Below are 13,148 nucleotides of genomic sequence, written 5' to 3' on the forward strand. Positions count from 1 at the left end.
CGCCTGTCCAGGGTGCTGCTCATTGTTCTGGCTCCGTCTTCTCCACGTACCCGTGTGAACGTGTTGCTGGTCTCAGATCAGTCCAAGGCTTCCCTGTTTTTCTCTCCTTAGAGGCTTCGTTAGGCAGCCCCTGCAGGCTTGTGCTGTTAAGTGCCATCCATAATAATGACTCGAAAATGTATATCTCTGGCCCGGTCCTCTGCTCTGAGTAGTGAAATGACTATCTGATACCTCTGCCTTTCTGAGTCAAAGACACCTCAGACTTCACCTGTTCAAAGCTGAAACCGGTCCCACCCCACCCCCACCAGGACCACTTCTGTGTCCCCGTTATCAGAGACGTCACCGACACCCATCTGGGAATACAGGGCTCTTCCCTAACACCTGTCCTTCACCTGCCCACTCCTTAATGATCCTCGGGTTCTGCCCGCTGTCCCCCTTCCCTGTCTCTTCATTCTAATGGCAAGTCCACCGGTTTGCAGGCCACGAGGAACGGCCCAAACTATCAGTGTGTTTCCTCTGTCCCATGACAGCGGCCCCCTCAAAGGTCTGCCTGTATTCCCCCTCCTTTCCCTCCATGCGTTCGCCAAACCGCAGCCAGAACGATCTTTTAAATCTGCACATCAGATTGGGTCGCCTTCGTATAAAACCCTTCAGAGTTACACGTTGCGTTCTACACAAAGACCAAAGTCCTCTGGATGCTGCTCCCCTTCTCTGTGAGCCGCCCTTCCCGCCACTGTCCCCCAGACGGTCGCCGTCCTGGAGTGCTCTGCGTTGGTCCTCAGCATCCGCTCCTTCCTCAGGACCTGTGCAAGTACTTCTTTCCCTTCCCAGGCTGCTCACCCTACCCCCTGCCCCTGCCTCGTTAAATCTCACTCTCCTCCCGTCGTTCAATGACACACCATCACTCCCTGTGAAGTCTCCCGTAGCGTCGTGGCTTTCTATCCAGAAGGCGCTTCATAAATGTGTTCAAGAATATAGGAAACGGCTGGCCGCTAGCCAGAGGAAGAGGTGAGGGTTTCCTGCAGATGGGAACGATGGGAAGCCCACAGCAGCTGAGCGGCTCGCCAGACCAGGGCCGTCCAGCTTGTTGGTGGCAAAGCCGGGACTGAAACACGGATTCCGATCCCTGCCTTTCCACCCAGCACGTGCCCCCCTTCCTAGATGTCGCAGAGGAAGTTTGCTGCGGGCAGTCCCGCCTGACCCTCTGACAGCCCCCTGCCCGCCCCCCGTGCCCTCACCCTGGAATCCTGGCTGCAAACGACCCTCCTGTGTAGGATTTGCGTCAAGTCGTCCGGGGCCGCTGGCTCGTACACTCCAAGTCCGACGGTCCCCCGGATCCTGCACAGTCACCGCAGAGACCGTAGCACTTACTGGTGTGTCTAAAGCGGTAAACGTTGGATTTGTGTCTCATGCGGGGCACGGGCCGTTCAGGATCAGCCTAAGAGGTTTTTCTTTGCTATTTCTTCTGCTTCGGGCAGATTCGGTCACTTAAAGCGAATTGCACAGACACTGACCTGGAAGTGACCTGGCCTTTAGAGGGAATGGCGGGCAAGGGCTTACAGTGGGTCTGCACTCACCTGGGCAAACAGAACCGGCAGAGGCGAGCGTTCGCCTGTCCCGGGTCCAATGCTGTTAGTCCAGAATGGTTAGAGTAAATTGAAGAAAACATCAAACCGAATAAAAAATTTAGGAGGGAAATTCAGTGTGGTGCACTTGGGGATAAGAAAATACATTTTGCTGGTGTAAGACCAGGAGAGAAATATTGTGTTTCAGGATGGCAGGGCCTCGGGAGTACAATGGGAAAGAAGTGTAAACAGAGCGGGGCCTTGCAGCTGGCCTGGAAGGAGGCGGGCCTGATGCCTGAGGTCCAGCGTCACTGCGACTCACTTAACTTTGTTATTAATGATACATTAAAAAGCAGTTAATGAGTATGATTATTCCGGGCAATGGAATTCAGCCATGACGGAAGTTAGTGACCCTGAGGCTGGGGTTCCAGCCGGGGCTTCCTCTGGTACACTTCCTAGCTGTTCCTTGTAGATGTTACAGGAGCTGTAGAGAGCTTTCAGGAAGTGGGGCCGCCGGGATGAGGTCGGGGAGAGCTTTGCACGGCAGGAAGGAGGAAGCAAACCTTATAGCATGTATGTACAGCAGGAGATGGAAAGAAGGAGGTCTGTGGTTAGGGACGGAATATATATGTCCTCCACCAAATCCATAGGTTGAAGCCACAAACCCCAATGTGATAATATTGAGAGATGAAGTTTGGGGAGGTCATTGGGTTTATATGAAGTTGTGAGGGTGGGGCTGATAAGAAGAGACCAGAGAATGAGGTAGCTAGCTCCCTCTCTGCGCCATGTGAGCACGCAGAAGAAGAGGGCTGTCTGCAAGCCAGGAGGAGAGCCCTTACCAGAAACAGAGTCAGCTGGCACCGTGATCTTGGACTTAGAGCCAACAGAACTATGGCTTAAGCCACCCAATTACGTCACTTGGTTGTAGCAGCCCGAGCCGAGGAAGGCAGCCGCCGCAGGTAGGACTCGGTCAGTACAGTCTGTACGAAATGCTGGGTCAGAGGCAGGTGAGCAGAAGAGGAGCGGATGCAGAGGGAATTCCCAGGCTGGGGAACCCGTTGTGAGCACCTCTTCTCCACTCCATATTTATTGATGTCATCTCAGCAGCGCGGGATAAGTCACGGTATGGCGGTTTACACCATGGGAACGGGCACCCCCTACAAATCAGGGCTCCTCCCACCAGAGAGGCAGCTCTTTATCATGGGCCGCGTGCCCCCAGATACATGACGTGAAGTCCTTGTGGGAGCAGAGGTCCCAGCAGTCCTCACGTTCAAAGTCAACCCTAGCCTTTCTGCTGCGGCGGCTGTCGCTGTTTAAATTACCAGTACACCGGGGCCCTCTTCAGCGACCTTTTATTGCCCACCCAGAGCGATTCAGCATCTGTAGGCTTGCCTGGCAAACGAACCAGCGTGGAAAGCATTGTTTCTATGGGGAACCATTTCCAAATTGCAAGTTTCTGACTTTAAAATAAACTTTTGGAAACAGCCCATTCGTGAGCTGGGGACTTTCAATTCTGGGTCCTCGTGAGGACACTAGAGAACAAAAAGAATCATGTCAGATTTTAAAAACATATGGGTTGCAGAAGAAATCCCAAGTGAAAAGGAACGGCATAGAATTGTTGAACTTGGAGAAGGCGATGGGGAGCTATTTAATCACAGAATGAGCGCCGGCTCTGTGTGTGTGTGTGTGTGTGTGTGTGTGTGTGTGTGTGTGTGTGTGTAGGCAAGGGAGGAAATGTCTTTTTGGTCTTATTTCGTGATGGATGGTTTGTGTATTTTATTTTGAACATTTCCCAACTCATTTTCCCCCATCAGGGGTGGTTTATATAGGATCCGTTTTGAGGACCAAGAAATGTTAAGACAGGATGGCTTGTCAGCTTCAAGGTTCCCGTCCCCTTCGTGATGCTGTCGACAGACGGTACAAATAACATATTTCAGAATTTTGAGAAACATGACATAATTCAACAAATCCCTTCCATAACATGTCTTGGAATATAATTATAATACATCGTAGAATAACTAAACCCAAAATGTATCCTTTTCTATCCAAAAACAAATATCATAAAACTTCAGCTATCCCATGGGAATATAAAAACCTTAAATCAACTATTCTAAATCAATACTTTCTTGACCATTTAATGAGGGAAAAGATGTTATGTGGGGCTTGCTCAATTAGTGTTATTTTAGTTATTCATTCGGAAGGGCTGGGGATATTACTTTCCTAAATGATATTACAGTACCCTGATAGAGCTTTTCCCGAAAACCATCTGAAACAAGGAAATGACAGCGGTAAATCTGCCACTTGGAGCCTTAAATGGCCCACAGCCCTCGCAGCCCTGGGTTAGCAGTTGGTTTATGATGTGGTTGCAGAATAATGCTCTAACCCCTCCTCCAAAACGGACATGAATCCATAAAGCGTGTTAACGGTGACGCTAAAACGCGCCAGAAGCTTTCTCTGTGGCATATTTTCGGTTTGTGTATCTGCAACCCTCCGCTTTCTGAACGTCCCTCCATGCTCTGCCTTGATGACCGCCAGTGTGGCTGAGAAACGCGCCCTGTTCCCGCCGGCTGCACGGCCCAGCTCCCTGCGGCACCAGGTGCAGGGCCCTGCGTCAGCCACGCCTCGAGGACCTCACACTCATGTGCATGTGTCGCCAGGGCGGTGCATCTGTGTGGTGCTTCCTCAGCGGGGAAGCTGCTCCTCTTCCCCACGGTCACACAGCCACCCGTGGCTCTTTGGGTCCTGGCTCTGATGTCGTCCTCGGACCCTGGAGACCAGGTCGGTGCCCCTGGTGCTGCAGGTGCCCCACTGGGGACCCTGATCCTGTACTCACCACAGTGTCTGTTGGCCCAAAGCACCCTCGACACTGAGAGGTCCTCGAGTGGGGATGGTAGGCGCAGCGCCCAGCGTCAAGTCTGGCACAGCTGGCGCTCAACAGATGCTCGCTGCCCGGGGAGAAGCCAGCTCAGGCTCTTCCAGGCGGCGTGGTGGGCTTCTTCGCACATAGCCTGCCGAGAAAAGCGCACATGCTCACCACGCACCAGTAACACACGCACCATGTGTTCAGGTTTTGGGTGTGTCTCCTCCCACCCCACTGCTGGACAGAGAGCTGCCCAAGGTCGGTGACGCACTCATGCGTCCTCACATTCCAGGAAGTCAGGCCGTGACTAGCATGGGTGCATGTATGTTTACTCTGCGTTGGCCAACAGGATGCTGGCATTGTGGGGCAGGACAGTTCTTCATTATACAAAACAGTCCCCACGTTGGAGGGCAGCAGTAGGCCTGCCCCCACTCACTGGGTGCCAACGGCACCCCTGTTGTTTGGACACACTCTCACACACACACACACACATGTATGTGCACACGCCTACACAGATGCATCACATACCCTCACACATACTCTGCACGTGCACATGGCTACACGTATGTGTGCTGGTACACGTGTGTGCTCATGTGTGTGCATGTGTGTGTGCCCGTGCATGCACACATGTGTTTGGGATGGGAGGGTCAGGAAGAGGCTGGCGCTGCCCAGAGCTGAGAGCCTCTAGCCAGCGGAACTCTTCTCACCGCAGCTCCGTGAGAAGCGGGGCGTGGTGGGCCGTGTACCTGTGCCCAGGCCGCTTCCTGGAGGCTTGCGTGTGTGTGCTGGTGTCTCGTGGGGCTCAGGGCGGCATCCGTGGCCCTCAGTGAAACATGGCAACTGTCCTTTGTAATGTGACTACCTCGTCTTTACTGAACGTTTATCGCATGTCCTAGGCACTGAGTATTCTGTGCCACCTGTTTACTCCTCACGACAGCCTGTGTGGCCCCAGTTTTCAGAGAAGGGCACGGAGGCTTAGAGAGTCACCAGCCATGGACCAAGGTGACCCCCCTTGGTTCATATCAAAGCCAAGGTCTACCCGGCACCCCTGCGTGGGGCTGACTCTGCTGGGCTTCTGTAACGAGAGCGAACGTCAGAACTCCCCGACGCAAGCGCCCTTTCCCAGTGTGTCCCTCCTGTTCATCACAACGGGGAGCAGTGTTCCCAAAGTGTGTCTGCGTAGTGTCGGTGCAGGGGCTGAGAATGATGGGCTCCGTGGGCAAAGCAGCTGGAGAAACGCTTGCAGAAGGGCACACAGAGAGGGCGCTGGGACGGCGGCTCTGGACACGGACCCAGGCCTGAGGGGCTGCCTCGGTGTTTCCCGGGGAGTCGGGAGGTGACTGCGGAACCCTCTGGGGCAAAGAGCAGGAGCTGGTCTGCCAGGAAGTGATTAAAAGCCAGTGAGCACCAATGCGGCTGCAGGAAATGACAGGTGAAGGGTTAGTGACCTTTCTCCTGGTTTTGTAATAATAATAGGTACGATTTATGAAGCACTCGTTACTTTAAATTATCATTTGTGATTTTCATTCTTATTGTCTCCCTTTCACAGAAAAAATACTAAAGCCTAGAGAGGCTGGTCTAGTCACTGCCGCCAAGGCCAATATCTCTTTGATGGCAGTGACAGATTGGAGCCCAGTTCTCTCTAACTTCACGTCTTGTGATTTGAATCACTGCACGCCAAGCACCCAGGACCGAGGGCTTGGGCAGGGCCTTTCCTCTGTGCATGAATGTCCGAAGCAAAACCACCTCAGAGAGGACGCCCAGGAGCGCCTTGAGTTGGTGGTTGATGTTATAACACTGTCTTCACTCCAGTGTGTGTCTTCAGCCTAAATTAGTTATTTGGTCTGAGTACCAAGCATGATGTTTTTCTCTGGCATGATTTACATTTCTCAGTTATACTGTTACATTTCAAATTCACGGGTCGCCACGTTGTTGCATGATTTTTTTTTTTTTTGATGGTGTATTCGTATTGATGAAATAGCATCCCTCTGCCTAGAAGTCCCCCCAGTCTGACCCCCTTCCTGGAGCCAGGGTCTGTCCTCGGGGAACTGCCTCCGAGGCCACTCCAGAACTGACAGGCAACCCGAGTGGAAATCGTGGATGGTCTCGGCATCCGGCCTCTCCTCATCTTGCAATTTCTCTTCCCTTTTCAACAGACGTCGGGGCGTTTTTTGAAGAGGGGATGTGGCTGCGGTATAACTTCCAGGCACCTGCGGCCGGCGGCAGAGAGGCAGGCGGCCGCGCGGAGGGCCCACCCGAGCCGCAGGGCCCGCCGTCGGACCTGGCCCGCGAGGACGTCCGCTTCAGCTTCAGCACCTCCAAGGCGCCCTGCATCCTCCTCTACGTCAGTTCTCTCACCGCCGACTTCTTGGCCGTCCTCGTCACACCCACCGGTAAGGGCAGCGGCACCTGGCCGTGGGATGGCGGGTACACAGAATGTTCTAGCAAGGTCTAGATGGCTCCTGGTAGGTCCTTTAGTGCTCACAGGAAGTTGAGCAAGTCACCTAATGTTTCTGGGCCCCGTTTTCCTGTGTGAGAGGCAGCAACGTGCTTTACAGCCACATGTTACAGCACTAATGTTGCTGAGGCGTGTTCAGTTCTTGGCGAACCATGTTACATGATACGCGAGAGCTTCATATGTATAATGATTGGGTTTTTTTGTTCCTAATGAATAAATATGTGCACTACTATACCAAGAAGAGCTTTAAAGTGGTGAGATTAATTGTAGATAAATAAATGAATTGTTACCCTGATTTATGATAATGATCCATCAGTAGGTTCCTGCAGAACGTATACACATTCAGTAGAAATAGGAAATCAGAGACATGTGCATTTCTAAGCCCTCTCAGAATTTTACATTCGTAAAATACATCCCTGATACAAAGGTTGCTTAATGCAGGGGATTATTTCCACGTGTAATATTGGGACCATCTTGATCTCTAACTATGCATTGAGCCAGAGAGGGTCAGACAGGGCCACTAAAATAGGCATTTTGGTGGCAACACAGGAATGGCCTTACGACCTTAGAGAGAAGCATGAACATTCTAATGCATAGAGACTTCAGTTCTAAGCCACGGAAAGTTTAAGATCACTTCTTTTACCAATAAAAATATTCCAGGTGTGTCAAGGAGCAAGTCTGTCTAACTCATTCCCAGAGACCTCATGTAGCTGACAAGGTGGAGTCCCCTTTCCCATCGTCCAGCTCTTCCATGACGAGGCTCAGCCACCTCCTATGACCGCTGTGGCAGGTCGTGGCATCTGGAAGGTCAAGGTTTCCTTCCATGGAAACCAAGAATCATGATGATGATTAACCCAATTCAGCTTAAGTTTTGAAAAATAGTCAATTCTTAAACTTCTTCTTTGGGCAGTGCACCCCAGGTAAAAAGACAGGGAAATAGCTGTTTCCTAGCGTTCTCCCTTTTAGAAATTATCCCTGAAGTAATTAGCCAAAAATCAGACGAAAGATTCTGCAAGAAGGTGTGATTTATGGGAATTGGAAAGAACCGAGAAGCTCAGCTGCAGTAAAGGTGTTAGTGAGAGACGGAGTCGCCATGTTGTGTAATGTTATGTATCCGTGAAGAATGATATTCGCAAAGAGTGATCAATGAAATGGAGAAAAATATTTTAGTAATATTGTGTTAAACCAAAAAAAAGGGCAAGCTGCCTTTTTTATGAAGTGTGTAAAAAAGATAGTTGGGTAGCAAGAAAAGCAACGGCGTGAGCCCCCAGTGTCTGGGGGTTTCGGTGTGCTGCTCCTGAGTAATAACACGCTTCTCTACACGTGTAGTGCCCGCGTTGAGCAAGGGTCACTGTTCCGATCAGAAAAAAATAATACGTAAGGTCACCACGTGAGGGAGCAGAAGGGAAAAGTGCAAAACCCTGCTTTCCAGGAGCTCACGAGTTAAGTTTACGTCCCCTGGGTCCAACGAAATAGATTTTTAATCCATGGATGTTCTCCGCCCACGTGACCCCGCACCTCAGCGGGCAGGGAGGCTGTTCTCACATTTAGCTTGTCCAGAATTTAATGAACCCAACCCCGTAGATGCTGTACTGTCTGCTCCTCAAGTCACGGCCACGCAGAAATGTTCAACGGCCAGCACCCCGCCCTGGGGGTGCAGACACTTGTGTTTGTGGGCATTTGTCGTGGGCACGTCATCGATGTAGTGTCTGTGGCTGCTGCTGCTGGTGCCCAGACACGCTGAGTGTCTCACATGCCTCCGTCCCTGTGAACACGCAGCTCTGGGACGGAGACTCTATTCTTCTCCGCTCTCTCCAGGTGGCCTGGGCGCAGAGAGGTTCAGTGACTTACACACCCGCTTGGTGATGGCAAACCGGGTGTCTAGACCCACATGTCCGACTCCTGGCCCAGAGCGCTGGGCTGCCTTCTCCACGCTACGGAGACCCCAAGACGCCCTCAGTGCATTTGCAAACTGTAGCCAGTCCGCTTGTCAGGTGATCACAAGGCCACCTGCAAACTGCAGATGAAAAGGTGACGTTTCCATACTTCAAATGCTGGATTTTGTGTTAAATGAGATTTAAATCTAAAATTTTGTGAGGAAGTCATCAGGAAGAAATCCATAAGGACTATGCTAGGTTTTTTTTAAAGACCAGAAAGCCTTAACTAAATGCCCCGTCATCCCTCAAAGCTCGCACGTTCAAGCTGTGTTGTCTTCAGGGGTCCCCAGAAACAGCCCCCACCCCGGTCCTGACGGTGCTCTGGCCTCAGACACCTGGACTCACAGGCCTGGTGTCTTCTGTGAATGCTCCCCCTTCCCTGTCGTGTGGGCCATCCAGGCAGACACGTCTGTGGGCTCTGTTCTCCCGTCTTCGTGTCCGTCCCGGGTAGTCCTTCCTCCTCCCTCCACAGCGGCTCCCCTGGAGGGTGCCTCCCGACTCAGGGCTTCCTGACCTTGCTCATGTCAGGCACACGCAGAAACTTGTTTTAGTGGCACTTGCACAACTGGATGCATTTGTGTTTAGGAGGCCACAGTCCAGTGCCCTTAGGGGCCCTCACCTCCAGCGGGGCTCCCAGGACCCCATGCCCCCTTCCTGGGACGGCCGGGCTCCTCAGCATGGCCACCGGGGATGCTGTCCCAATGCAGCTGTCTGCTCCCAGTCACTTCTACCTTCGCCTCCCCACCACGGCCAGACTGGGTCTTCCTTCATACACAGCGTCCCTATCACAGAATCAGCAGTGCTCCCCTCCCCCAACCCAGTGCAACAGGAGAAATCCCAAGTCCTACAACCTCCCCACGAGCCCCACACCAGCCTCATGGGGCAGCACGCGGAGTATGGTACCAGCACGTCAGGGCTTGAGCTTTGCATCTACACCTGCACCTGCATCTGCACCTGCACCTGCGCCTGCACCTGCACCTGCACCTGCACCTGCATCTGCGCCTGCACCTGCACCTGCACCTGCATCTGCGCCTGCACCTGCGCCTGCGCCTGCACCTGCACCTGCACCTGCATCTGCGCCTGCACCTGCACCTGCACCTGCATCTGCGCCTGCACCTGCGCCTGCGCCTGCACCTGCATCTGCATCTGCACCTGCACCTGCGCCTGCAACCTGCACCTGCACCTGCACCTGCACCTGCATCTGCACCTGCGCCTGCACCTGCATCTGCACCTGGGGGTCCTACGACCGAAGCGTGGCCTGTAAAATGCCATCTCCCTCAGTGGATGTCATGAAAGTCAAGCAAGTTAATACGCGGCAAGCACCGCGCTCCATATACCTGTTAGAGGTGATTTAACCTGCCCTGTCACACATTCAGTGACAAGTGTCCCTCCTCGTCCTAGTCAAGGGATTTGTTCTCGCCCGAGGGCTCTGTGGGCATCTGTGTTCCTGTCCACGAGGTTCCCTCACCTGGAAAAGCTCCGTCTTCCTCGCTGGTCTAAGACCTGCCTGTCCTTTTTTTTTTATTTATTTTACTTTTCAATGACAGTTGACGTTCAACATCATTCTGGACCGGTTTCAGGTGCACAGCCTAGAGTTAGTGATCATACCCTTTGCCAAGGGACCCCCAGCCCCACCCCGGTGTTTCATTCCAGACCCAGACCCAGCTTCACCTCCTCTCCAGGACGCCTCCTGGCTCCCAACTCCTGCTACGCTGCTTTTCAGTGTCATCTGTCAGGCACTTGATGCCCTCTGTCTTTGTGGCACACACGCCCAGTCTTCCCAGTGAAGCTGGGCCCCAAGTCGGTGCCCTGTGAGTGTGTAGGGTGACGGCCAGGAGAGGGTAAGTCTGGGAGTGGCAGCAGCCAGGACAAGGAGGTCCCTTCACACTGCTTCCGCACCCTCGGGGCGTGAGCACGGGAGGCCAGGAGGGAGCTGCCTCTCTCCTCAACCCTATTTTACTTTAATGAGCAAATGTTAATATTCCCCCAATCATCATTCCATGGTTCTCTTGTGCTGCTGTTTGAGAGGAATCGATATAGCATTTGAATTTTATAACTCAAGAATATTGCCATTACTGTGTATCGACATTCGCTATATGTACATTTAAAGCTCCAGCACATCTTTTTTCTCAAAGCAAATAATTTCTGTTGCCATTAAGTGAAGTGGTTATAGTCATTGTAAATCATATTTACAAAGTCCGAGAAAGCCAGAAGAGAGAAAAATAATTTTAAAAACAACTGAGTACTGAATGTAATGAGCCAGAGAACATAAAGAGGCCGGCCAACGAGAGAGACAGTCCAGAGGGAAATGTCCCCTTTTTTGCACAGTTACTCTGACCTCCAGCCTCCAAAGGCAGAGCCCCTTTTAGATCTCCCAGTGTCCCCACATCCAGGGCCAGCCTGGCCCACACTAGGGGGTTGGGACTGCTTGTGTCGGAAGTGACTACCCTTAGAGCCAAATACACAGCCCGCTTTCAGGCCTTGAAAAATTGGGTTCAGCAGTGCTTTGCACAATCACTAAATAAATGTGTTCTGAAGAAATGAATAAACAAATGAGTGGATACAACTATATCGTTTTTGAAAATTGGCTGCAATTATACAAGCCTGCCAGAAGTAAAATAGAGAGTAATTACTCAAGACAGTTGACTCTCTGCGTGTTGTTCAAACAACTGGCTGAGCATCGCCTTTGCTCCTAAACAATAGATTGTTTTGAATGCTGTTAGGATAAAGGGAAAAACAGGGTAAAACTCTGAAGAATGGGGGGAGAAGCCACTCAGGAAAAAGGAGTGGCATAGTCAAAGGTCCTGAGGTAGGGAGGAGAATTTTATATTCTAGAGAATAAGAGAAATCAAAGGTCACTTAAATGTAGAACATGAGAGAGTAACTGGTATGATCTGAAAATAAAAGAACAGGCAGAACTCAGACAAGACAGAGCATCATACGCCACATTAAGAAGGTGTGTCTTCATCTGATCAGCAACTGGAAGGCTTCGAAGCATTTTAAGTAAACCAGTGAAATAAAGTTATGCATTTTGAAAAGACCTCTCTGCAAAGAAAACATGAGAAAGAAAAAAGCAGAGAAGCAGGGAGACCCTCATTCATGCATTCAACAGATAGTTATTCACTAAGTATCAAGCATTATTCCATACCCTGGAATAATGTCATAAAGAATCTGAACAAACAAAAAGCAAAAAAACAAAAAAAAAAGAACCTGAACAAAAATTCTTGCTTGTGTGGAGCTTACATTTGAGCGGGAGAACACCGACAATAAACAGATTAAGGATGGCATGGCTTATGTTGTAATAGGAAAAAATAAGGCAGAAAGGGGAGGGCCTGGCCAACGGAAAGGAGTTGATAAATTCTGCTTTTGATGAGAAAGTCCCAGAAATAATCACTGAGAAGGTGATATTCAAGCAAAGACCTAAAGGGGGTGAGAGGTCAGCCAGCCAGATAAATGGAGAGCAAGAATCCTAGACAGTAAAACCAGCGAGTGCAAAGGTCCTGGGGCAGGAACATGGGGGCTTCTGGACAAACGGCAAGGAGGCCACAGTCAGCCAGGAGGGGAACAATAAAATGGTGGAAGATCACGTGGGGCCAGGCAAGCCATTGTGAAGAGTCTGATTTTTACTGCACGTGAGCTAGAAAGGCAGTGGAAGGCTGGGAGCAGCGGATCACTCTGACTGCCAGGTAGAGAGGAGACCGGGTCTAGAAGGGGCGGAGACTGGGGTGGGGAAGGTGAAGGCGGGGCAGAAGCGAGAGGTTCGCGTGGAGGCTAATGCAGTCATCAGACCAAGGGTGATTGATGGCGGCTTGGTCGGGGGCAGTCATGGAGATGAGGAAAAGCAGGAAGATTCAAGGGACCTGTTGAAGAGCCAAGACCTGCAAATTGCTGGCGGATCGTATGTGTCATCTAGGACGTGGAGGGGTGAAGGGAAATGTGGAAAACCACAATGGGAAACTCTAGGGGGAAGACCAAGAGCTTGGTTTTGCATTTGGTGACTTTGTGACGCCAATAAGACATCTCCCGTAATGGGCTTAGCAGCGAGGAAGGGCAGAGAAGTGGGACTGGCCTGAGAGTGAAGTGAGGTCAAGATGGGCACTTTGCGAGGACAGATGGTCAGGATCAGGGGAAGCTCAGGTGGTGGCCCTCAGCTCACAGGCACGGAGTGGCCCACCCAAGGCGCCAGGGGCCAGGAGCGGCGGAGGAGCTGAGGGGCTCTTCTGGGGTCCCCGCGGAGACGGAGGAGAACAGGGAGCGTTACACACATTTCAGAGGTGAGAACCAGCCACACTTGGTTGAAATGCCGTAGCCGAGGGATCTCGGATAAA

The 13,148-nt window shown here is 51.6% G+C and overlaps 1 protein-coding gene across 1 annotated transcript in view; it reads left to right on the forward strand.

The window, feature by feature from the left end:
* The window catches only part of CNTNAP2 (contactin associated protein 2), a 1,071,500-nt gene that overhangs the window by 941,890 nt on the left and 116,462 nt on the right, over positions 1-13,148 (forward strand). Inside the window, exon 18 of the mRNA XM_090286919.1 lies at positions 6,582-6,818. Within this exon, the coding sequence (XP_090143045.1) occupies positions 6,582-6,818 (237 nt within the window). The remainder of the gene's footprint in view (positions 1-6,581; positions 6,819-13,148) is intronic.

The sequence above is a fragment of the Furipterus horrens genome, unplaced genomic scaffold (assembly GCF_987537825.1).
Source record: "Furipterus horrens unplaced genomic scaffold, mFurHor1.1.pri manual_scaffold_9, whole genome shotgun sequence".
Classification (NCBI taxonomy): Eukaryota; Metazoa; Chordata; class Mammalia; order Chiroptera; family Furipteridae; genus Furipterus; species Furipterus horrens.